Source organism: Rhipicephalus sanguineus, chromosome 3, assembly GCF_013339695.2.
Source record: "Rhipicephalus sanguineus isolate Rsan-2018 chromosome 3, BIME_Rsan_1.4, whole genome shotgun sequence".
NCBI lineage: Eukaryota > Metazoa > Arthropoda > Arachnida > Ixodida > Ixodidae > Rhipicephalus > Rhipicephalus sanguineus.
The window spans coordinates 201,259,042-201,283,670 of NC_051178.1; the positions used below are offsets into that span (position 1 = coordinate 201,259,042).

At 44.8% G+C, this 24,629-nt stretch overlaps 3 protein-coding genes across 3 annotated transcripts in view; 1 reads left to right on the top strand and 2 right to left on the bottom strand.

Annotated features, from left to right (window-relative positions):
- Positions 1 to 2,577, bottom strand: part of LOC119388110 (tyrosine-protein phosphatase Lar) — a 30,496-nt gene extending 27,919 nt beyond the window's left edge. Inside the window, exon 1 of the mRNA XM_037655741.2 lies at positions 2,291 to 2,577. Within this exon, the coding sequence (XP_037511669.1) occupies positions 2,291 to 2,392 (102 nt within the window). The 5' untranslated portion in view covers positions 2,393 to 2,577. The remainder of the gene's footprint in view (positions 1 to 2,290) is intronic.
- Positions 2,578 to 3,451: 874 nt separating this feature from the next.
- On the bottom strand, positions 3,452 to 8,395 carry LOC125757741 (prostaglandin reductase 2-like). Its single transcript, XM_049413823.1, has 2 exons — positions 7,574 to 8,395; positions 3,452 to 4,131 (listed from the first exon to the last, which is right to left on the bottom strand). The coding sequence occupies exons 1-2, from the start codon at positions 8,318 to 8,320 to the stop codon at positions 3,751 to 3,753; spliced, it is 1,128 nt and encodes a 375-aa protein (XP_049269780.1). The 5' UTR covers positions 8,321 to 8,395; the 3' UTR covers positions 3,452 to 3,750.
- A 181-nt stretch (positions 8,396 to 8,576) lies between these two features.
- On the top strand, positions 8,577 to 23,665 carry LOC119388111 (uncharacterized). The gene is made up of 10 exons (XM_037655743.2): positions 8,577 to 8,834; positions 9,057 to 9,198; positions 9,299 to 9,412; positions 11,828 to 11,882; positions 12,673 to 12,793; positions 12,960 to 13,048; positions 15,810 to 16,001; positions 19,861 to 19,953; positions 21,560 to 21,632; positions 22,958 to 23,665. The coding sequence occupies exons 1-10, from the start codon at positions 8,769 to 8,771 to the stop codon at positions 23,624 to 23,626; spliced, it is 1,614 nt and encodes a 537-aa protein (XP_037511671.1). The 5' UTR covers positions 8,577 to 8,768; the 3' UTR covers positions 23,627 to 23,665.
- The last annotated feature ends 964 nt before the right edge of the window (positions 23,666 to 24,629 follow it).

Sequence of the window (24,629 nt, forward strand, 5' to 3'; positions counted from 1 at the left end):
CTGTGATAACTCCTCGTTTATGTTAGTTCCTCCTCTCTGTGTCGTTTCCGAGCTATAAGGCCGTAAGGCTTTGACATGTATCTCCAACTTGCCCAAATAAGTGCTCTTCTAAATTATTACACTTTTGGTTATTATATATACGCGTATACATCCGTGGTCCAACCGAATTTACAGCACATGATACGCTCTTCCGCACTAAACGTCGAACGCCTTGCAACTGTGCTGCAAGCTGAAATGTCGGGTTCAGCCGCCGCATATATCTTTAAACACTCCATGCCTTGTTTTTCGTTGCCCTTATCTGTCAGACAACTTAAGCGGAAAAGCGAGACAGACACGCACATGGACAGGAATGTCGAGTTTACAGCGCATTACAATAAACCCAACCGACATCAGCACACGAGGCAAAAGGAAACGGTAGAGTTTAGTCACTTCGAGCATTATATGTGAACAAAGCCACTATGTTGAAGTGAAAGATGTCATTTTAAAGGCAGTGTTCGTTTAGCTCGGAAGGGGTTCGGTGAAGACCGAAAATACCACGCGTTCCCGTCAGCTGTGAGCAGAAAGTTATACAGCACTATAGGTTGGGTAACGAAGCACGCAGGCGCAATCTGCGATGGCATTACCGATGTATACTACCGCGGCACCGTTTACCCACCCATTTTTTCAGGCGTTTATGGCTACTCCAGAACTAACCCCGGAAATATTTTTCAGCGCCAACATCTTGTCAAACGTAGGCGTCACATAGTGCGTGAACTACTTGAGAGGAGGCGACTGATCAATAAACCCTCGTATGCTACCCGAAGGTGTCAAAGGTGCTGGAGTCGAGGCCCTCGCTATGTATAATGAGCGAGAGGGGTCCTCGATTTCTTTATATAACAACCATGTTGAAGCCAACAGACGATGTCGACAAAGCATGGTGAAACTCATGGTGAAGCTATTTAACTTCACGTGTGTAGAATAAAGAAACCATTAAGAAAGAAAACTGAAAAAAAAAAACTGTCAAGGTGGGCGATGAGCCAACGCCTTCGCATTGGATGTTTTAACGATATCGCTTTTCTTTTATTTCTTTACTTGGTGTTTATGGATGTATAACTTGGTTTTAGAAGGTGAACAAAGTTTATGCCTTACTATCGTGTGCACGCGGGCTTGCTGATAGAACGAATTCAGTCGACAGCCTCTACAACGAAGACCCCTGTATAACGAGACTCCTTACATGCAGTCAATACTGCGAGCACTGCGGTGCGCAACCTTTACAGGGAAGTCACCTGTATAACAATGCATTTTGAAGGCCCTTAGCACTCCTTTATGAAAGCGTTTGACTGAACTTTTTTCTTAGTCTGCGCACTCAACTTACTGAATTCTAAGCTCCATCCTCTAGTTTCACAGAGCTGAGAACTCCTCTCACCCTTCACCATACAAACAAAATATGTGCTTACAATATCGCCGCCTAAGGTATATAGAATTCCGAGTGTTGTGAGCAAACCAAGATTCGACGGACGTTCCAGCGTGCTCCCCGGCCTTATCCTCTCGACAGCTGCTTGCAAAACTGACGTTTGCCGTTATGGTATTTCTATTCTTTTCCATCGCTTCCTTCATCGAATGACCCAAGTGCTAGACAATGCCACCTATTCGCATTGGTCCCTTATCGACCCATTCCACAGTGCGAATCAGATGCCACGTGCATTCAGACACTCCGTAGTAGCATGTCAAGGATGATTACGCAAGTACTGCGCATCACCGAGTTTCAAAGGTGCCCATGCAGATAGCTAGTTCACCGTCGAACACCGCTTTAAAAGCCTCAAGCTTATTGCTCCGTCAGTCGGCGAAAAGGAAAACTACATAAGTGTCTCTGCACAGTTCCGCTTTGCTTATCGTAAAAGCGCACGGTAAACGCCAAAGAAGACGACATCGCTGAGCGTTGTTATATCTCATCGCTCTCCAAAAAACCCACACCTCTAACATACCTCTAACCTTCCAGCAGGTACCACGACGAGATTTGGTTTGTTATTAAAAATCAAGACAACGTGAATTAACTTCGTCAGTAGGCCTACTTAATCGCGAACGTGCAGGCCTTGGCGAGCAGAGCTGCGAGCAAAAGTGTGCCGCCGCCATGTTCCTTTCTATTCTGTAGCGTTTAACGCAGCGGTCTATGCTTCCGCTGAAACACCAGAAAAGATACTTCCGAGGTTATTCATCACGTGATGCACTGTACAAACATTCAACTCGAGCCCGTTGCAGAGATTAGGTGGGCCTTGGCGTGTGCCAAGCGCGTGCGCGCGCCTCCACTCACCTTTTCAGCGGTCGAGTTGGCAGAGGTAGCAGCGGCAGGTACTGCACAGCACAGCACGACCGCGAGAAAGCATATCTTCTTCCGAGTCGCTCCAGCAGTCATCGTGGTTCCGTAATAACGTTTACGACAGCTTCGCTGGCGTCGCTCTGCAGGGCTAGGAGCAAGGGTTCGACGTGCTTAACAACCGCTGAGGCTCTGCGCTTGTCATCCGCCCATCGGCGACTGCTAAGTCCGCCAAAGGATACACGTTATCTCTTCGCGCGGCTCTTATCAGCGCGCCCGAGTTGTGTCTCTGGGGGGGGTGCGCGAGTCGTGTTTTGGAGTGGATTCAGGTTGCCCGCACACCTTGTGCAATAGGCGAAGCCAGTGACGTTCGGCGTGTTTATCTTGCGAGCTTGCAACCAGCGGCGCATCGTTTCCGGCGACGCTCCCGGATTGGCGGGATCGGTTTGAAAAGGCGCTTTGCGCACGCAGTGAGCGAACAGTTTGCGCCGAGGGTATTGCGTTACGTACGAAGAGCAAAGTGCGGGAAGCGAGCTTTTCGGCAGAGAACACGTACGACGAACGCGTTTGCAGGCTTGAGATGTAGGAACGTGGTGCAAGTTCAGAAAGGAAGCGACGGGCGAGTGTTCAAATGGGCACCACGAATTTTCTGTGTTGTCAGTCCTTCTTCGCGCTGAACGTACTACACAAGCATGCTTGCGGGCTTGTAAAGCTATTCGCAGCGGGACTAATCAAACTTACTGATAGGGATGCCATTACCAGCGCGAATGACTTTTGGCGCCCGCGCTAAGGTTAAGGCCATAAAGAAAACGTCCGACGTGCAAAAAGAAAAGCTCGACAAGGAAGCGACCACCGACGGATTAGAGCAAACGAATGCGAACACTGACGCACCGCCTTCAACGGTTTCCGTTCTCGTGTTGAGCAGTTTGCTTTCCCTTCAGTTTTGGAACAACTAGACCGCGATGCGACGTTGCCATACGTTGCAGCCTTTCGCCTTTACCCGTTCCGGACAGCGTTTAAGTTTAGTGTTATATAGGCGGTCATGCTTCCGTATACCACCGTTCGCCGTGCCAGACAATTTGCGCACATAATCGGAGAAGCGGCAATGCTCACACATTTGTACGGTACAAAAAAATATACACTGAAACAACCAGCAAGCCTTCGATCATAAGAAGTTTATTATACACAACGAGCCTAGAACTTATGCAAGGCCAGTGCGGTGATTTCTGCGAGCGCAGATACAAGACAGCGGCGATAATTAAGAGCGAAGAATCGCACGCACCGTCGAAGCCTAACTCTATATTGGTCCCTGGGAACAATCGTTTTCTTTACGATCAAACAGTCTAGAAAGAACGAGAGAGACTTGGGATATGCGACGTATACTTGCCAGCAACACCTGAGATGCGATTTGTCGTGTTCTGAGATGTTGCGGACACTTTCTTCGGGCTTGAAGCACGTCACGTGGATTCTGTAAGATCGCTGACGATGACCACTTGCTTACCGATATTTTTTCCGTTCATCATGTTGATGAAAGCTTGCGGCGCGTTTTCGATGCCCCTCTCGACGGTCTGACGCGTAATCAGCTTCCCTTCGTTGAGCCAGGCTTTCAGATGGGCGAGGGACTCGTCGAACTTGTCCTGGTAGTGGAGCACCAGGAACCGGTCGCGGCTGATGCGCTTCTCCTTGAGGATCTTCTGGACGTCTTCGGACAATGGCGGCGGGTAGTGCACGCTCTTGTTGTACACGGATATTTGGCCGCACAGCACGATGTTCGAGTCTGGAGTCATGTGCCGGATGACGGCGTCGCTGATGGCGCCACCGACGTTGTCGAAGTAGACCTACGAATGCGAAAGAATATCTGGGTAAGCGACGCAGTTACTGCGCGTGTATGCAGTACGAGTCGCACTTAACTGTCCGGAGCGGTCAAGAGCTCGATATCGCGGTCCTCATCACTCGCGGTTTTAAAGGTATTTGGTGACTAAGTGCCTAGATGCGTTCCCTCTCTGCGGGAGGGGGGGGGGGGGGGCGCATTGAGGCAGAACACAGCTGTTCCCTCTTGGCAACGATGGCGCCCACACATGGATAGCTAAACACGCTGTCCTCAGTGAAACGGTGTTGCGCTTCTGCGGCACAGGAAGATAAATGTTGCAAGTACCTACACCATTCTCAGAAACTTATTGGAGGCGACCAAGAGCCTCTACAAATTCAGAAATTTACGGGAAGAAAAGTGTGTGTGTGTGTGGGGGGGGGGGGGGGGGAGAATCGAGGGGGGGAGTGGGGAGGGGCTGAGGGGCCCATTTTCGTTAGACATAGCCATATAAAAGAGGCCCTGCAACGTCCCAGCACACACCTAGCCTTTCACTGCAACAACTGTAAGTGCACCCCTCCGCTTAGATAACACTGTTGTCATGAGGTACCCCAACGCCGGAACGACGACGACGAAACGGCGGCAGTAACGCGCCTGCACGCGCACGGCAGTAAAAACCTTTAGCAACTCAATGAAGACGCCTTACTACACGTGCACACGTGGCGTGAGAAAAAGGAATAAAGAACAGGCCACGTCGGCCAGACAGGGGCGCTTTCTTTTGGGGCCACTACTCTGGGATACAGCCACAGGGATGTTTTCTTTGCCGTTCAGGAATATATCATTGCGACTAAAATAATCTCTTGCTAACTTCTGCGGGCATTAAATATTTAATTACTGATAATTGACACTTCAAATTAATGATTAATTAACGAGCGCATCTAGGAATTATACAATACAGGAAATATCCGAAGAATTCACCCACTACTCGGCCAATCCCCTGCATTGGGTATGTGCCTTGTACAGAGGACAACAACAGACGGAGCCAGAAGCTGGTCGAGCGTCAACGCCCGAGGGACCTCGCTCGACAACGACACGTCTTCCGCCCCAGAGGCCAGCGGACGCAGAACCTGCGACAACCCGCCTGGCCCTTCTCGTATACCCAGCCATGGCCGCTGAGTCAAGCCCCAAACGCGTGAGCGCGTCGTTTGTTTGAACTGACTTCTAAAGACGCTTTGCATTTCACTGTGCTTTGCATTTGAATATATGCTTGTGTGCCGTGCCAGTTGCATCCTATTCCTTGCTACCGTAACAAGCGTCTCTGACACCACTGAATAAGCCTGCTCCCCGAACCTACTTCGTCACAACTGTCACTCTTTCTAAACACAATAACTAGGGAAATCGTTGAAGGCTTTTTCATTTCACAGCACGAATATTATTGTGTAAGCCATCCTTCCATTGCCATATCAGACAAAGAGACATCACTACTGTCTGCGTTTTTGTGATTGTTATGTCATTTCACGTGTTTCGCTGTGCGTTGATGTTCCTTTGCGCAGTTCTGCTTGGATAAAAAGTTGAGTTTTCCGGTAATAAAGCCAGTTGTTAGAAAGCGCTTGTCCCGTGTGTACCTCTGCTTCGTCCCCGTGTTTTTCGCGCTTCATAAGCATGCCCTGCAACGTGCCTTCTGTAGCACTGGACTGTGTGTAGTACTGTATACTGAGATGAACCTAAAAATAGAACTATAAAGGTTAGTGCACAGAAACTGAAGTTATTATACTTCGATGTTCAGAAGCCGAGAGAAAACGTTGCCGTTGACACTACCAATGAGGTAATTGGTTGCTTACAATCACCGCGCGCCCCTCATAGAGACATATCGGAAGTCTCGCTTCATAGTGGCCGTTGCGCAGCGCAAATAGTGTCGTGTTGCAAGTTTTTTAAAAATTAATTCCACTTTACCTCATGATTACTACACTTCAATTGAAAAATACAAATAACGTTCCCTATGCTCTCCTTGGCTTCACTGTACGTAGCTTAGAAGAGCGGGGGTGTAGGCCAGTTGGTGATTCATGATTAGCAAAGGTAACTACACGGTCCGTGGCCTGAATACAGCTAAAATGAACTTACTCTTTAAAATGTATTTTACTAAGCCTGCCTGCGGCAACGAAATTTTTCTGTTACTACAATTACTTATTCGCAGGAGCGGGTACATAGTATATAATGAAGTGTCAAACAAAGAAGAAACACTAATGCCGGCAGAATCAAATATCGGCAACAGGCTTTAGAAGGGTAGAAGTTTGTGCCAGCTGGTGATGCATACATGGTTGAGTGAAGCGCAATAGACGAGACAGAAAAGTGAGACAGAGCGCTCGTCCCGTCTATCTCACTTCTTTGTGCCGTCTAATGCGCTTCACTTTACCAAGCAACAGGCTCTCGGGAGAGAAGTTGAGAATACAAAAGCGGGCGGCTCAGAATTTCCAGGTCACCCAAGGGTCAGCGGTGGGATGAAAGGAGTAACCATGGGCTGTCCGTGGTACAACCTCTTCGTGCCCCGCACCAGGCACGTAGGCAAGGGGGGGCCCGGGGGGCCCGGGCTCCCCCCCCCCCGAAATTCGTCCAGCCTTTTATATTCCCGGGCAACTTTTTTTTCTTTTTGCCATGAAAAGACTTTCTTTCGAATAATTAGGCCTTGGGCCCCCCCCCCCGAAAAAAAATCCTGGCTACGTGCCTGCCCCGCACCCACGGGCGATTTCGGGTTCCAACTTCGGTGCACCGCTACTTCTTTGATCAGAGGCATAACAGTGATGTGAATTCACAAAATCTTTAGTTTGCATGCATTCGTGTACACACGCACACCGGCAGACATAGGAGGATCGGACCCCTCCTTTTAGAAATAAAATCCTGGATGTGCCCCTGTCCAACGTTCATAGAAAAGTATCTATAAACGTTGCCCCTGTCTTCGTTGTCCAGGGGGCGCCACCAATGCGTACCAATTAATTACACATGGTTTACAAGTAGAAGTGCCGCAAATTCTTACTGTCGGATTCCTCCTGAGCAAGAAAAATTCCTTTCGTGCAATTCAGTCGACTCCCAGACTGACATTATTACCAATCGACATCCCGTAGTGGGTGGTAATTTAGCACGCGTTAAAGAGTTGTTAGGAAAGGCTTATCGCGACGAAAAGTGAAAGTGCGTGATTTTCAGGGACTCAATGTTGAGGCGCGAGACCGAGCTATGCTTGATGGGGAAACAGTTCCCATTGTAGCACCGGTAGATGAAGCGGACGGCCTTTGTCTACATCGATTGTATTTTGTTTAGGTGCATGGTTAATATTTCGTTAATATTACGCAGATTCCATACAGTGCGAGGTTTCTATAGTACGTTAGTAATTACGTTTCATGTTATTCTTGTACTAAAGCGATCATTAAAAGGCACCGCCCCCTTCAGTTGACCCTTCCAAGACAAGAAGCTCGGCTAACCTGAACGCCATCGGGGCATGTCTCAGTCAGCCTCTTGTCCACGTCCTGAGTCTTGTAATTAATGGCCGCGTCGAACTTGAGCGTCTTGGTCAGGAAGTCGCACTTCTCGTCCGAGCCGCATATGCCGACCACTCTCTTGCAGCCTTCTAGCTTAGCAATCTGGCCCGCCAGAGATCCGCAGGCGCCGGCGGCCGCGGACACAACACAAGTCTGGTTGGCGGACGGCTTGATTCCGCCCTTTTCGCGCAGTCCCAGCAGCGCCGTGAGTCCCGTGAGACCGAGGCACGTAAGCACGATGGACACGTCGCCACCGACTTCCTGGACGTCCAATTTTTGCAGCGAATCGGCGGTCGTCTTGAAGTACAGCTGCCAAGGCCACGACATGGCTCTGCAGACAATATCGCCTTTCTCGAGAAGGGGACTGTGCGATTGCTCGATCACGCCGACTCCGCCCAGTCCTTCGACGCAGCGCCCGACGAGCCACGGCGTCAGGTAGTGGACGCCCGTGTTTTCGTTCATCCGACATCGTAAGGCGGGATCGATTGACAGGAACACGCTGCGAACCAGGACCTCGCCGTCGATGAAGTCCTGCGGTGTAGCGCACTGTTCCGTAGCGAAGTTGCTCAGCTGCGGCTCGCCATCGACGCCGGGACGAGACTTGAGCACGACGCGTCTGTTTATCGGGCCTGCAAACGAAGAAGGGTGCTCAGTAGTCGTAGAAGCTGCGCATTCGCAACGAGTTTCCATGTCTAAACCGAGGACAAAGTTCGATGTACCGAGAAAGAACGTTTGAGCCGCTACACAGAGAACGATGACCTGGGCGCTGCCATCTTTATGTAGCGACCTGTCAAAACCCGGGTCAAAGACCAAAGCCAGTTATTAGTTTCAAAACTTGGATAAATGCCTTCGACTGAAATTAAGTTTATTTTCAAAACAGGGTACTTTTCATTGAATGTAATTCCAAAATATTAGTTCCTTTTCACTAGTCAATCCTTCTAACTAAATCCAATCCAATCCTAAGCCCTTTAGCTTGTTTTGTTCTTTGCAATCGCGCGTGCACCCTTGCCGAAGCGTGGTGTTTTCTGTGAATTTGGATCGTAATGTATTTTCCAGGCTACGCTAACCTGACATTTGACTAAACGCAGCTTTAGAAACAGTAGTAGGTGCACTGCGGATCGTGCCAACAACACTCAGTATGGGAAAACTGAACCTTACCTTGCTTCGGTACATGTCGTCTGACGACTTCAGAGTCTTGACTGCGGTAAGAACGTAAAACGCCTTTTCTTTTCCCATCTCTTTGCCATGCCTCTTTCTAGCTAAATCCGTAGTACAAAAGGTCAATTAAGTAATTTGATATTTGTCGCAGAAGGTAAAAAAAAAAATACTTAGTTGGGATGGAAGATGATATCCTCGGTTAACATCGTGCCTCTTGCACTGCATGAAGTTTCGCACGTCTTAATTAAAGTTATGGTTTTATCTACAGGTTGAAATGGGCATGAAGAACCACGAACTTGTGCCTGGGGCACTTGTGGCCACGATTGCCAACCTGAAACATGGTGGATGTCACAAACACCTCCGAGAGCTGTGCAAACAAAAACTGCTGTCCTACGAACGTGGCAAGAGATGTAAGCAATGCATTCATGGCTAAAACAGTTGCCCGATGTTAGAAGTGCCTGCTTAAGTTTACTCGGAGCTGTTAATTAAGAACTTTATTTCCCCGGCCAGACGATGGTTACCGGCTGACGAACACGGGTTACGATTACCTTGCCCTGAAGACTCTCTGTTCGCAAGGATTGGTGCATTCCGTCGGAAACCAAATTGGTGTAGGCAAAGAATCTGGTACGTCTTTCTTTCTTGTCACGCTGAATTTTGGGCAATTAGATTCACTCATGGTATTTCACCGCACTAGGTGACCGAGACACGACATCTGTCGCATGTACAAAAAGATTTGCCCTTTGGTCACTGTCTGTTGCAGTTAATGCAGCAAACTTCTGGTCAGAAAGAAAGCCACTTGTGAACAGTATTACAAAAATTTGGTCGCACAACTGTGGCTTATTTATTGTGCCATACTCGGTCATCAATGTCATTTTTTACTCTCTCCTACTTATTCATGTGTTCCACACAGACATAATAACACAGCCAGGGTGTCGGAACGGAACGAAAACCGAAAACGAAAAACGATATTTTGGGCCGGAACGAAAACGTAACCGAAACTTTATCTATTATTTCGTTCCGGAGTGAAAACGAAATTTTTTCAATCGTTTTTCGGTTCACGAGAAAACTTCGCAATCCGGAGCAGCTGAGCTCGTGCAATGTGAGCATATCTCAGGGTACGGTATTAGCGCGTACCTCAGGCAGGAATTCCAAAGCAAAGATATGTTGAAATTGTGCAAAAAACGAAAACAGTGGCAACCAGAGATGTTTATATTAACGCAAGTGGATTTTTGCGCGCCTGTCACGCAGGCCAGCGTAGAGAGGGCATTGTCGGCGCTGAAGTTTGTTACAGCGAAAGCTGTTATGAGATCACAACGGCTGATTTTGGCGCCATAGTTGTCCGCCGCCGCCGGTGTCCGTGACCGCTATCGCGTGATATAAAAAAAATAAATGAGAAACAAATTTCTAGAATCGGATGGCATTTCAACCCGCGCCCTCTGCGTGGCAGTCGGGTCTTCCACCACAGTGCCACGCTAGTGCTTCTATGCTTGCGAGGAGCGCTTGACAAGCGTGAGTGCTGACGAGCAGTGCGGCCCAGTGTTCCGTATTCGATACAAAGGCACAAGGTGCCCGAGCGGTGTACTGTTCGAACTAATACCAGCAGATCTAGAGGGTCTTATTCCTCATTAACCAAATCTTATTTTTCTCCATATTCATAACCGCTCCAGACGCGTGGCAAAACTGCTTAGTCTTCTTGAATACTACTTTTGTCAGCATAAAAATACGCTACGTTGTCATTTTAACATTAACACATTTAAGCATAAACAATATTAAAACACCACCATTCGTTCAAACATGCTGACCATGCAAATACTATAGGTAGCGGGATAACTGCCCCTATGGGAATTAGTAGGCTGGTTGTTCTGCACGAGATATGTAACCAAGCTACTATCCCTCGACCTTGGTAACCTGTTATGCGTACTCTTTCAGTTCTTAATGCATCTGATGACATCAGCTTTATGGGGCGTTCATTCTTAACTCAATAAAACTATTAAGATGCCTTTCTTACGTGGAGGAATTACATTGATGGAATTGAACTGCCCGGCCATTCCCGGAGTGCGAATGGGCTAAGTTTTCTCATTCCGAGGAATTGAAAGGAATGGAATTGCGGCAAGTTCTAATTCCCCGCAATGGAATTGAAATGGAATGGAGGCGCCCATTCCGTCACACTGCTTCCCACGCGCTGCAAAGTGCTCAGCCATAATTCTTTATCATCATCAGTCACAGCACAAAGTGCACATAATGCCTTACAGATGTGTCGCGTGTACCACGAGACTCCGAAGAATGACGAAAAATGGCATAGTGGGAACTCCTCTACTTCAGAAGAATTGGGATGATTTATGGCGTAGTGGGTACCTTGCATGTGTACTTGTATTGATGCCCCAAGAGACTCCCCAGCGGGCTCTACAAAGTCCGCTCTTCCAGCTTTCGTTGTGACTGTACTGCATGTGTCGCGCAGGCCTGGCGATCTCTTTATCAGAACAGCGGTCTCGCACATCAGAGAGTACACTCAATGGCGTGCTGCTTCTGAGATCGTGCTCACTCCCTTGACACAAAGCATTGAGCCCACTAAAAAATTCGTATTTGTCTTTTGAGAAAATAAATACTATGACTTTGAAATTAATACTGGTTTGTACTAGTTGGTAGAAATTCGTGGTACAGTTACTTCCGCTCCTCTGAAGAACGTATTTTACCCTTGTCCCACTTTCCTAAGAGTAGGGCAAGTAACTACATCACAAATCCAATGTTTGTTATGATTACCTTAACTTCAAATTTTTCCATTAAAAATACCGTTACGAACCGTGACGGAACATTTTTTTTTCGTTCCGGAACAGAAACGGAACGGAACTTTTTGCGGTGGAACGAAACTAAAACCGAAACGAAAAACATTTCGTTCCGACACCCTGAACACAGCACTAACAATGTTGCCACCCCAGTGGAAATGTTTATTAACTTTGCGCTAGCAAATGCAAGTTGTGTGTATACAACCAGAGTCGTGCAGTGTTATAATGTGTTTGCATGCTTTATGTTTTGGTTTAGATATATACGTGGCAGCAAATGAAAAAGGAAGGGACCTGGTGCTCAAGATAAGCCGGCAAGTGATTTTGATCATCTTTCCATAAATCACAGACCACATGTCACAGCCGTGTGAACCGATGTTTAGCATCTGCTTGAGCTAAAGAAAAAAATGTCCGAGTTTATCCAAGTACAGAACTACAGTTTTTCAGCAGACACTCAAGTCCACCAGGAAGCTCAATTTAAACCTGAAATATAATATTAACACCAATGGAAATTGTGACCATGTAAAAGAGCAGCCAATAACTGGAGTGAAACCACAGTGAAAGTTTGTTGCAATTAGCCTTAATATATTCATGTTGCCATGAAGAGACACTAAAGTGAAACGATGAGTAAGTTGAGATTGATAAATTGTACCCTAAAAACTCTAATGACATTAATTTCAGCATAATAGTTTTCTTGATAACGGAGAAAATCAAGGCTGAAATTTCATTCTTAAATTTCACACAGAAATTTCCCCGCATGACGTCACAGATTTTGAAGTGTATTTTTCATATTTTGGTGACATTGTCCCAACAAAATTTTCTGAAACTTAGTATGTAAAGTCTCTGGCCCCTTCAGAAGACAATGTACTTCATTTTTACCGGTTAGGAACTACATAGGCCCTAGTAGACGCGCGGTGATTGTTGCGGCAATATTGAGGTGGCGTCGCCACCCGCATTTTCCTTTTTGCTTGTTTTCTTGCTTGCCAAACGTCGTCTCGTGGCAAGTGTTGGCGATTTGGTAGTGATAGTATTTGAACACTTTATTTCGCCTTCTTTCTTCTTCTTCTTTTTTTTTTCATGGATTCACTTTACAATTCTGTACAGATTGGGCCGAGTATGCTTTCGCAAACTTAAAGAAAAGCGAGATTACCACAAGCATCGCAACAAGGCCTCTTGGCTCTACCTGTCAAGATTGGCTGCTGTTAAGGAGTATGCATTCATGAAGGTTTGTGCATATCTTTCATTTCATGTTAGCCCGTGGGCATGTTGTATTTCATCCATTCTTATCAAGCCTGCGTCATTCTCATTGTCTACCAAATTGTACGTACATAGCTTGAATTGTACGTACATAGCTTGAAACAACTGTGTATTTTGTTGTGATGACCTTTCAGGCCCTTCATGACAGGGGGTTTCCTGTACCTGAGCCAGTGGGCTTCAATCGTCACTGCATCCTTATGGAGCTCATCAATGGGCACCCATTGTAAGTGCTGTACACTCAAATTTTGTTAATCTGGCTCTGATGAGGCTGACTAAATTAGTTAAATTATCCAGCAGGCCAAATTAACTCTTGTGGGTTTGCCTATATTTTTGACACGATCATATAAAGACCGGCTGTGGTATATCCATATAAGCTACAAAGAAATAGTGTAAAACAAATTTCATCAAAATCAAGCCAGTAGTTTACTGAAAAAAAGTGGGACCTATATGTCCCACTGACTCATGAGAGTGTTTTCGAAAAGTGGAAAAACACTGTCCCACTGTCTCATGAAGGCACCATCTCGAGATTGCATCAACGGGTATCTGGGATGAAACAGCCGAAGCAAGTGGCGCAGAGTATTGCTTCGCAAGGTGTGCTGGGGAAATTTGTGGGGATCTCGTTCCAGCTGTAGAACACCACCCACACCTGCACCTCTTGTGAGCCGTCATAGCGCTGTGGTCTGTTCCTGTAAAGCTTACTTCACCGCATGCACCAACCATTTTTTTGTCCATTTGCCTGTCCTTGCTTTGACTGTTGAAATTGTCAAGTACAGCTGTTGTCCCTGAATATGCGCCTACTTTTCAAGAGGTATATGATATCAAGAAAAATATTTCCACGCACCAATATCCGCAATTACGCTGAAGAATGAGCGTGCCAATATCGCAGGGGATTGTTTCGATGCATTTATCGGTCAAGTTATTCCGCAAATTTGCAAAAACATGTGATGACTGAAGCTAAAATCACCTCTCTGAAAAACCAGAAAAAGAGGAAATTTTCCGTCATTTAGATTGGTAGCTTCTTTCTATCTGAAGAAGAAAATTCGGAAGCTATTATGAAAGATTCAGCGTCACTGTGACACTGCTTCCGCCCTTCAAAACTGTGGTAAAAGATTTTTCCTTGAAAATATGAAGACTTAGGTGAGGTATGAGTGACTTATCATTACGCTAATTGCAATGGGTGATGTGGGAGAAAATTTTTCCTGCAGATGGAAAAGTGTAACGTATGTGTCCCGCTGTTGCACAAAGGGTTAAGCAGGCGGCAGAAAAACATAACACGCTGCTGACTCATTTGGTAGTTTTTGCCCCATCAGGACATGTCCATGAATCAAACATAAACCCGTATTAGATTAAAAATTTGCCAGCATGGGTTGTCGTTGGAGCCGACATTTCGTTAAGTTGCAGCCTTGAAGAAGACAAGTCCGCTTGTCGAATAGTCGGCTCCAGCGACACCCCCTGTTCACAAATTTTTCATTTCTTCTATCTTCCCCTGAACTCTCTGCCCCCCCCCCCTTTTTTTTTGTATAAATCCATATGGTATTTTATGGGTCTGAAGTAGAAAATTAACATTGAAATAACATTGGAGCACCTGAACTGTGTAGAAATTGAATGCAACGACGATGTTTTAGCAAGAAAAAACGTATGATACTCGCAGTAATACTCACAGTATAAAAGAGACTAAACCAGAGAACCTTATTTTCATGGAATGAAATTTTCTTTACTTAATAGCTGTGATCATCACTCTTGGGCAGCTCTGCACCACTATGAAGGACAAATTATATTGACTTCGGTGTGGTTTGATACGTGTTAGATATGCTGCATTTATCAAGCGACTCCTCATCAATGCAGCGAATTGGTTGCCCTCACCAAACTACCCTCTTCTTATGTTTGTTCTGTGATTTGTGCACTCTCCAGAATGCTGAAAACAGGTGACGCGACTTGTTGCTCCATAATGACTAAGTAAATTAACTTATCGTTTGAAATGGCGCCACATAACCAGACTGAAAAGGGCAAATCATCGTGCAGTGTGAACTCGCCATTCATAGTTGTCATCTTGTGATGGTAGTGGTGCTGATGCTGGCTTTCATTGGCCATGTTTCAATTATTCGGTGAAATCTAATTTCAGGATTGAAATAACAAAAGCTTGGTACCATAGAAATGTATGGATGCTGGCCAGAACCTTCTATTGTCATGAAATTATTGCAAGTCTTGCCAATTGATATCTGACACTTGTAAATTGTTCCAAACAGGGGACAAGCCTAGTATGTATGTCTTGATGTATTGTTAATGACACTGTTGACCTTGATTTCAACTCTGAGTGGAACTTACTGTTCCACTCAGAGTTCAGAATCTTTTTTTGTCTTATTGTTGAGTTTTACCTTATAATGATATCTTGGTTTTGGTACATAAAACCCTAGTATTAATTTTTAAAAACTTTTGTTTTCTGTACAGGACTACTACGAGGGTTAGTTTTCAGTACTTGAGTGCTGTGAAGTCTGTAGCTACTTGCTGGCTGTTTAATTTGTCCACTGCTAACCAGCTTGGCTTGAAACATTTCACTCTTTCTGCAATTGCATGTTATCTCTTGTCTGTCCTAGAGTTTGAAACAAAATGAGAACAAGAACAGCTTTTTAAAATGTAGTTAAGCATGACAATTAAGTAGCAAAAGTAGTTCTTGTACTTTTGGCTTGAAAGAGGCACAAAAATAGTCTGGCGACATAGTGTGATTACATGGGGTGTGTAGTATGACATCATTCATTGTGCAGCACTCAACATGGCCAGTGTACACTTGCTCTATAGCTGATGTGAAGCACAGTTACCTCCTCTGAGATTTAGTCGAGAGGTATACTTTTTCAGTTTTAGTGTCAGGGGTTTTTTATAAACGCACAGTATTTTTCTTTTTATAAATGTTTATAAATTATGGCAACATGCTTACTCTGAACTACATTATTTTAATTATAAAAACTGTCAACTTCTCTCTCTCTCAGGTGCCATGTTCATGACTTGGAAGATCCAGCGCAGCTGTATGACCAGCTCATGGACCTTCTTGTTAAGCTGGGCAACTGTGGGCTCATACATGGAGACTTCAATGAGTTCAACTTGATGCTTAACAGCGAGGACAAACCCACACTGATTGATTTTCCACAGATGATGTCCACATCCCATCGCAATGCAGAGTGGTATGGTTTTATGTACACACCTCATTTCGTGGATATATTTACTGTTGTGCCACCCCAAAGCTAGTTAAAAAAGAAATATTGTTCACTTCTTTACTAACAGCATGTCTACTACTTTTGTCAGCGAATATGATTGTTTCAGCTGAGGGAAGAGAAAATCAGCAGCATGTACATGCTGTGGCCTATGACATTTTTTTTTAGCCTGGTAGTGCTCTCTCAAGCACACCAGCCGCATGCACAAGGAAAAAAAAATACTGTGCGTTTATAAAAAACCCCTGACACTAAAACTGAAACCTCGAGATGTTTGTGCCATTATAGGGTCATTCCATGCCAACTGTCCCGGCCTTGGTGCTTGACCATCTGCGATTTGAATGAAAAAAAATCGAGGACTATCTATTTTTCCGCCAAAATATTTTTGCCGAAAAAAATTTTTCAGTGCCGCAAACCACATGTGAACTTTTTCAGAAAGCTTGAAATTATGGCTCGTAAAACCCGTTCTAAAACGCCAAGGCTGCGACAGTTGGCGTGGAACGACCCTATACTGTCCTGTATACGTGGGCACTTCTGACCGATTATTAGTGGCGAATGTCACATCTAAGATATTTTAGTTTGGTTTTAAAGTAAGCGTGAGTGCTCATCTGAGTTGGCAGCACCTCGCGACATCGCCGCTGGTACGACATAGGTAGGGGCCCTGTGTGACCTTCCACTAGTAAAGTGAGTATTGTGAACATCACAGAAGATCTGCACTGTGCACACAGTACCACGACTGGCACCCAGCGAGGGCTATTTTTCCTCATCCCTCTCATTCTGTGGTCGAGCTGCTTCTGAAGGGCCCCTAAACCACCACCGATAAATTTTTTAACATTTCATGTAAACGTGCGCGTCGAGTAAGAATGACGTCATGATCAACAATGCCTAATGCAGCAGCGCTACGAGCTGCGGGCGCCCCAGAAATTCCAAGAAACGATCCCTTCTCCTCACCGTGCCTTTTGGCATTCCTCAACCCCTCAGCGTTCGCCGTGACGTCAACATCTGCTCGTCATCTGCAAAACCTTTTTGTCCACTCGTTGAAGAATGCACTTGCTGGTCTTTCTCCTCACATGGCGAGGAGCAGCACTCAGCCAGGAGGAGAGATGAGCCGACAAACGAAGGAAAGAGGGAAAGGGAGCGAGGGCGCCTTTCGTATCATCCAACGCGTCTAACTCCACTATTACGGTACCATTTCGAAACATTCTCACGGCTATGTGTTCATTGTAGACTCATGCACAACTGCAACACCACAACTAAATTTCGACCTCTGGGTCATTTAGAGGCCCTCAAGGTAGTTCTGGCTGCTTACGCCAGGAGTGCTTTTCTTTTTCGTGAGAGGACATGCGCCTAACAGGCTTAACTGATACTGAAGCACCCGCATCCACCCACATCGTTTCAATCTTTACTGTGCGCGAGGCCCTAATTTAAAAACTGTGCTTTCACCGTCACCACAGCTTGAGTGCATGTGATCTTAGATACTCCCCCACTGTGGGGCGCTAGTTTCTTTTGATTTTAGGCAGGTGTTTTGAAGCTAAAATGGTCACAATTAACGGTGCTAGCATTAATTATATGAAATGTTAGAGCATTTACGATTCAATTTTGGGATTACCAGACACAACGCTACAAATTACAGTAAAAAAGTCAAGAACAAAATTTTCGCTCTCAGGGGTTCTTTAATGTTTTATCTTGATAATGCTAGACTCTTGGCAGACAAGGTAAACAGTCTGTAAATTTAGTCATCAGAAGGGGGGGGGGGGAGGGAGGTGTTTACTCACTAAACGTGAGAGTGATGTTTGCATGGTTTGTTGGTTGCAAGGCTTTTCAGCAGGAAGCAATGACAAGCGTACTTTTATAAATTATTAATGAGCTGTTGGAGTGCAATTCAGTTCAACTCATGGTGCTGCCGCTGGTAATCTGGACCTGCTAACATGTTTGAGTGAGTCATGAACAGTGGCCATGGTTTAGGGCAAAGCTTTCGCTGTGTAGCCATTGAGCTTGCTAAGGTTTTGAGAAGAGAGGTTGAAAAGTCTTAACTACTTAAAGGGGTGGTGCCATTAAATTTCGAAGCTATAACAAGCATGTTGTAGGTTTCCTCTGTATGCAAGGACACTGTACACGAAGGGTCGGACACAGCAGACGTTTAGAATATATTTTAATTCACTTCCAAAGTGTACCTAAATGCCCATTCTCCCGACCGAGACCCGTCAGCGTGCCAACACTGACGTAGCTCTGTAGGATGGGCAACGAAAGTTGTAGTGAAGTCACATCAGATTTGCTGTAGTGACGTGAGTGACCTCCGCCACCTCCGCAATGTATGTACCGGCTGTAGTGAACTAGAATGTATTCTAGTTCACTATATTACCGGCAAAGCATCGGTTGCTACATCACTCACCGAGTTTGGATCGCTTCCTGGCTAAGTGCATCACAGCCTTGTGTGGTCACGTGACCAAGCCTTCTACACTTCTACGTCACTGCCCAACCTCGGCGCCCAGAAACCGAAACCGAAAGTTGTCCACATAGAAAGCTGATATTAATTAACCCTTTATGCCCTGGATTTTTTATTATGGTCGGGGACATTTTTTGTGCTTGTTTTCCTGATAGGTATGACCTCAGAAGACCACAAATGAAAAATTGAGCCAGTGGTGCAAGTATTAATCGATTTGCAGGCATGACATCAATTTAGGTCATCAGCGCTCAGCGCTTGTGAAATGAGAGAAAGGGCGTCTTTTTTCCTGCTATTCACTAGAGTACACAAAATGTGAACCACGTCTCATTTTTCAGTGTGATACTCATTGAAACGGCTTCGGTACGTCGACTCAAAAATGGCGCTTCCCCGCCTCGACTGACCCGCCTCGGCGTCACCCATGACTTCGGTCAAGTTTTTTCTTCTTTGTGGCTCCCACCTCCGCAAGCATGTCACCATTTTGGTGTCAATCGCAGTGGGGATCATTGAAGAAGTATTCCCCCAAGAATGGGCAGTTTTGGTTTCATTTCCGAGGTGCTAGGGGAAATGATAGGTGATGGTGTCAAATGGCACCGCCAGGGCCGAAAGGGTTAAATTATTTAGCGAGAATACGTGAATCTTGGTGCATGCATCATGCTTCCTGGAGCTATAGGAAACGCTTACAGCAAAGAACGTGCAAACCACAAGTTTGGTGGCACCACCCCTTTAAGTAACTCCTACAAATCTATATGAAGCATGTTGGAATGCTGGCCATATTCCATCACATGCCAGTTAGCCTGGTCTGTTTTCAATGTGGTGTTTGATAACATCATTATGCAGATGTTCCATGTTGCTAGGCACAGCATCCTCTCGTGCGTTTGTTTGTGTGTGTGTCCACGCATGCGTGTAATTGCAATAGTAAGACACTCTTCTTGCTTTTGGGCTCCTTGAGCCACTTACATAGCGTAGCTTTCTACATTTGCCTGTGACACCATTGGTGCAACATAGGCCATTGCATGGGGTTACTTGGTAGTGAGTGATTGCAAGCTGAGGCATGAGTCATTTGTTGCCCATTCTCCACCGTTAACTGAGGGTCCAGTTCAAAAGAACCTGTATTGTAGAGTGTTTGCATGCATATTTGACTTCTGTAATGCCGATATGCAAATGCCTGTATTTCTCGTAAGTTCAGATAAAGCTTACAGCAGCATTGCTGAAGAATTATGTACATTATGAATTCTACGTGTTGCACCAAGTGCAGTTAGCTATCAGGATATGAAGTTCCATATCCTTTTAAACCTTGCTTTCATACCATGTGACTGATGCCCACACTACCTATTAATATGTGTTATTATTACTTTTCCTGCATGATTTTCCTCTTTTCTGTTTTAGGTACTTTGATAGGGATGTCAACTGCGTGAGGGAGTTCTTCAAGAAGCGCTTTGGTTATGAAAGTGAGCTTTTCCCCAAGTTCAGCGACATTGAGTAAGTAGTCACGACAAAGCTTAGACAGTTTTAGTTTTCGCTTGTAAAAGTTGTTTCTGAGTTGTCTTATTACAGCTTTCAAGTGCCTTCACACCAAAGTACTTGGTTCCTCCAAAATCATCAGTTCAGTTCATCACCATGTCATAAATATCACGTACAGTACATCTCGCAGTAGAATAGGCTAAGTGCTTTCAGCAAAGGAAAACGCCCGATCTTCACAAATAGAGGTATACTTAGGGGAAAATAATACAAATTTGCTACTTCAGTCGGTATCTAGGTTCACGGCATGCTTCATAGTTAAATCCAAAAGGAGGGAGGGGTGGGGGCGTGTAGCACAGTTGCAGGCACAGGTGGATCCATAGGAGGGGCCCAGATGTCCTGATCCCCTACCCCCCTTCCATAACCTGAACCTTTTTGGAAAAATCCTGTACCTGCCCCTGGCTGCACGGCATCAGACACCACTATTTGCCTCCATTTATGTCAAAATCATTGGTATGTCCATTGGCTCCTTGTTATTAAACTTCTGCCTTTGTCAACCTTCAATTTCTTCCCATCTTTCATGGCTTTGGCAATAGTGACATTTCTCAGTTCTGAGCAGATTGTTGCATCTTTTGTTGGAAAGGGGATGCCACAGCTACTGCTACGGTGTTCAGACTCGCTCGCATTGTTTTTGTTGTATAATATCAACAGGTGCTCCGGGTGCACATTGCTGTTCAGTGTAAGCTATTACAGGCATTGTCAAGACAACCATCTAACAGTCTCAACTCGGGCGTCAGAGATGTCTAAGTATACAGTACAGGCAAATATGTTGTAGCAGTATTTGCTTTAGGGCATTCGCAATACAAATGAAAGCAATTTGGCTGAGGCATACAGTATCCTTTATTTTAAAGATCCTTTTGCTATGAAGTGCTTGTTGTAAAGGCATGTGGCTGTGTGCTTAGTATTTGTCATTAGATAAACCTTCAAGATAGAAAAAAAAGAACCAAATTAAGGGCTTTCTTAAAATGGCAACTGCAAAAATGGTTAAGGTTTTGGCATTGGAACACCAACTTGAAATCGTCCTCCCCCCTTGCACACAAACACACTCACACTCTCTCTCTCCGTCTCCCGTGCAGTGGTACACTAGACTTCCATTAATTCAACTCTGGTTTGGTCCCATAGACATCTTCGAGACCAAACTTTCACTATTTCAATGCTGAAATTAGCCTTCACCGGATAGTTAGAACATGGCCAGTCATCTTATACATGCATGGCCATAATAGTGACCGCAGTAATGGTTTCAGTTGCAGCAGCATTTGACTTTGCGGCACTTAAGGTACAGTTAATGTGTCACACATGTCATCTCCCGTCGACATAGTCTATTTTTTTACCTGCTCCAGGAATATTTTAATATGAGAACAGTAGCTGATAATGAACAGTATGTGTCTGATTCTAATGCATGATTTTATTTTAAAAGAATTCGTCAAAGTAATTCCTCAGGCAATACCATCTGATGCAGAACCAAAACCGTGTTCCTGACAACCTAGAACTGGCAGACCTGACCATTGTAGCATGCAAGTAGATAATTACTGCAGAAAGTGCCAATAACCTTTCATTAAAATTGCAGGAGAGACGACACCCTTGACCTTGAGACAGCCGCCAGTGGGTTTTCAAAAGAGGTTAAGGAGGAACTTGATGAGGTACGCTGTTTGACCTACATAATGCTTTTCAGAATGCAGTTTTTTTTTTCAGTTCTTTGAATTGACTTCTGTCACACATATCAATTGGCTTTCAGCAATTTTAGTACTTTTTCAAGAAACTGTCACTCCGATTTCTTAAGTCGCATATCAGCGGTTGCCTGTGCAGTCACTTTGTGTGCATAGTTTCACAGTCTAAGCTTTTACCGCCTTCTACTTGCAGTAATAACCAAAATTCTGTGCGAGAACTTATAACTCATTGTTTTTGTGTTTGCGTTTTGACAGATCAGCTTTTTGTGGTTTGTGCTAAATGCTATTTTCCCTTGCCTGAGCTTCTTCATTTCTCTAGAGATACTCCTGGCCCCATTTCAGCCACCTCCACGAACTAACGTGGTCAAATTTGCACATTAAAAAACTTCAGAAAGTCTGCCATTTTGTTGAAAGAGTCATCATATATAATATGAGCTTTACAGGTTTTAATATTATTGGGCCGGCTCATTTTAGCATCTAATTGCCTTTTAATAGTTGTAACTCCCCAACAGCCTTTATTTATTTGTTGTTTATCAGTACTGTTAATTACCTACTCTGCTCTAGTTCTGTAAAGAGTGCTATAATTGCAGTGAGTGCTGGATGAAAGTGGAAAGTTACTGCCTGGCCAGTTCACCTGTCTTTTTGCCCATGAACTAATTAGTCATGTGTGGCTCTCAAGTGATTTTTTGGTCACAAGCAATGATTTGGCTGCTTATTCCAAGACAGGGCCATACATATTAGATGTGTAGTGCTCATGGATTGTAAATTGACACTTTAGGGCTAAGTAAAGCATGCACGTTTGTTTCCACCGTCTTCAGTTCGTGTCATGTCGAAGCTATTTTGACTTGAACCCTTCTATCAGAGTCAAGATTGCCTTAGCAGGCAGATTCAAGGCGACATGACGTGGTTATCTCAAGCAGTCACGCATACCAATCATTATACTGAAAGTATTGATGTTGCGTTTCAGTCTGTGAGCACTGTACAGAAGGGTTACGGCCGATTATAGTAGTAGTTGCGGTTTGAATTACTTGTGTTGTCTGTAAGGTAAAGTTTAGGAACAGATACAACCATTTTTACATTGCTCTTCATAGACCCCTCGTATAAGTAAGGATTATTGCTGAAGCCTTACTATAGCGAAAATCAACAAGGTACAAGTTGCAATTTGTATTAGGTTGCATAATTTTGCATTTGTTCATCTATCTTGACTATGGCAAAATTTCGCTTCACATTCACTGTTATTGCTAGAAATTTCTAGTGAAATGTCATTGTGAAGACTTATAGCTCCATCTTGCTAATAGGCTGTGCAACAGATGAAAGAAGATTCGGAAGAGGATTCTGGTGATGAGGACAAGGACTCCTTGAATGACAGAAATGTACATCAGCCTGGTCCATCTGAGAAAGACCATCGAACGGTCAAGGCAGCACAGAAGTCTGCAAGTTGCATGATGGAACGTTTCATCACTGACACTCATCTGCAGTGCAAGGAGAAGGAAAGCTCCCTGAATGACCAAGATAACAGTGACACCATTCCAGAAGATGGTTCAGAGACCATTCCAGAAACGGAAAAAGACTCCTGCAAGGGGGATGCCAGCGGAGATGTTGAGCCATCTCAGCTGTCTGATGCCGACATTTCCTCACTCTCGCTGGGAGAATCGCGGGAGAAAACAACAGATAATGAAGATGAAGATGTAGTTCCGGAATTGGTCCCAGGGGACAGAAATGACCAACAGCCTGTGGATGTACACACAAGGAGCGAAGACAGCAGAAGCATTAGAACCTATTACAGCATGACAAGCTGCACTACAATCGCACCTGAGGAAATCAAAGCGCGTGTGAAGAAGCAGCTGACCAGCAAGGAGCGTGCGCGGAGCAAGAAGGTTATTGTGAAGGGTGAGGCCAGTGCAGTGACTCGGCAAAGGCGTGACAACAGGGACACTGTGAAACAGGACCTCCAGTTCTGGGGGTGAAATGGCAGTGCGGAGCTCACTTATAATAAAGATATTGCTGCAGTCATAGTTTGTATTGTCTAAAGTGATGTGGCATGCATTACAGACACATTTTTGGTGCAGTGATTTTATGTACTGGAATCTGTGCTCAGTGGTGTCTCATGGGAGTCTGACCTCACGTGGCATCTACATCGAGCACATATCAGTCCTTATTGCAACGTAGACATCACATCATGGGATAGATATGGTGAAAACTACATTGGAAATGTATTTCAGTAATATATTCCATGTGTTTACTGTTGAACTATTTGTCAGCAGTGTTGCATGTCAAGTTTTCAATCAAGGAAAGGGTGAAGATGCCTGCGTCTGAGCTGTGCTTACAGCATCCAATATCATAATAATACTTTTAACTCTCTCCTTACCACAATCGAAGAAATCAATAAATTTGATTGATAGCTTTCAAAACTTCAACATTGCTGTCATAAATTCTTTAGTAGTGACGCCAAACACCATGTGAAATCGACACTGCATTTTACCTTTGAGTCGTATTTACCTACTTTCTGCATGCTGAGGGGGAGGGTCCAAAAGTAGAACATCAACAAGAGCTCTACCGAAACTGTTGTCCATTGCTAGTAGCAGTTCACCAATAAAGCAGTGAAGAATTAGTGCTTTCATTGATTTTGCTGTAGAATTTAGGATGACACAGTGAAGACATGGGAGCTTCTGTTGGGTTGTCTAATTTTTGTGCTTTAGCATATTATATGTGCGCTACTTTAACACTTTCTTGAGCATGTCCAACCAGTTACAATTTAAGCTCTTGTAAGCTTAATATATTTGCTACATTTACTTCTACCTTATCGAGACCTTCACTGACAGCTTTGAGCTACCAGTGAAGTTGGCCATACACTCTCATGCAAGTGATGTATCATTCCTGTGAGGATGTTAGATATTTAGGTGAGAGGTGCTTGGTGAAATGTGTGAGTTTACGTAGCTTGGATAACGCATAATGAGTTGATACTAGATG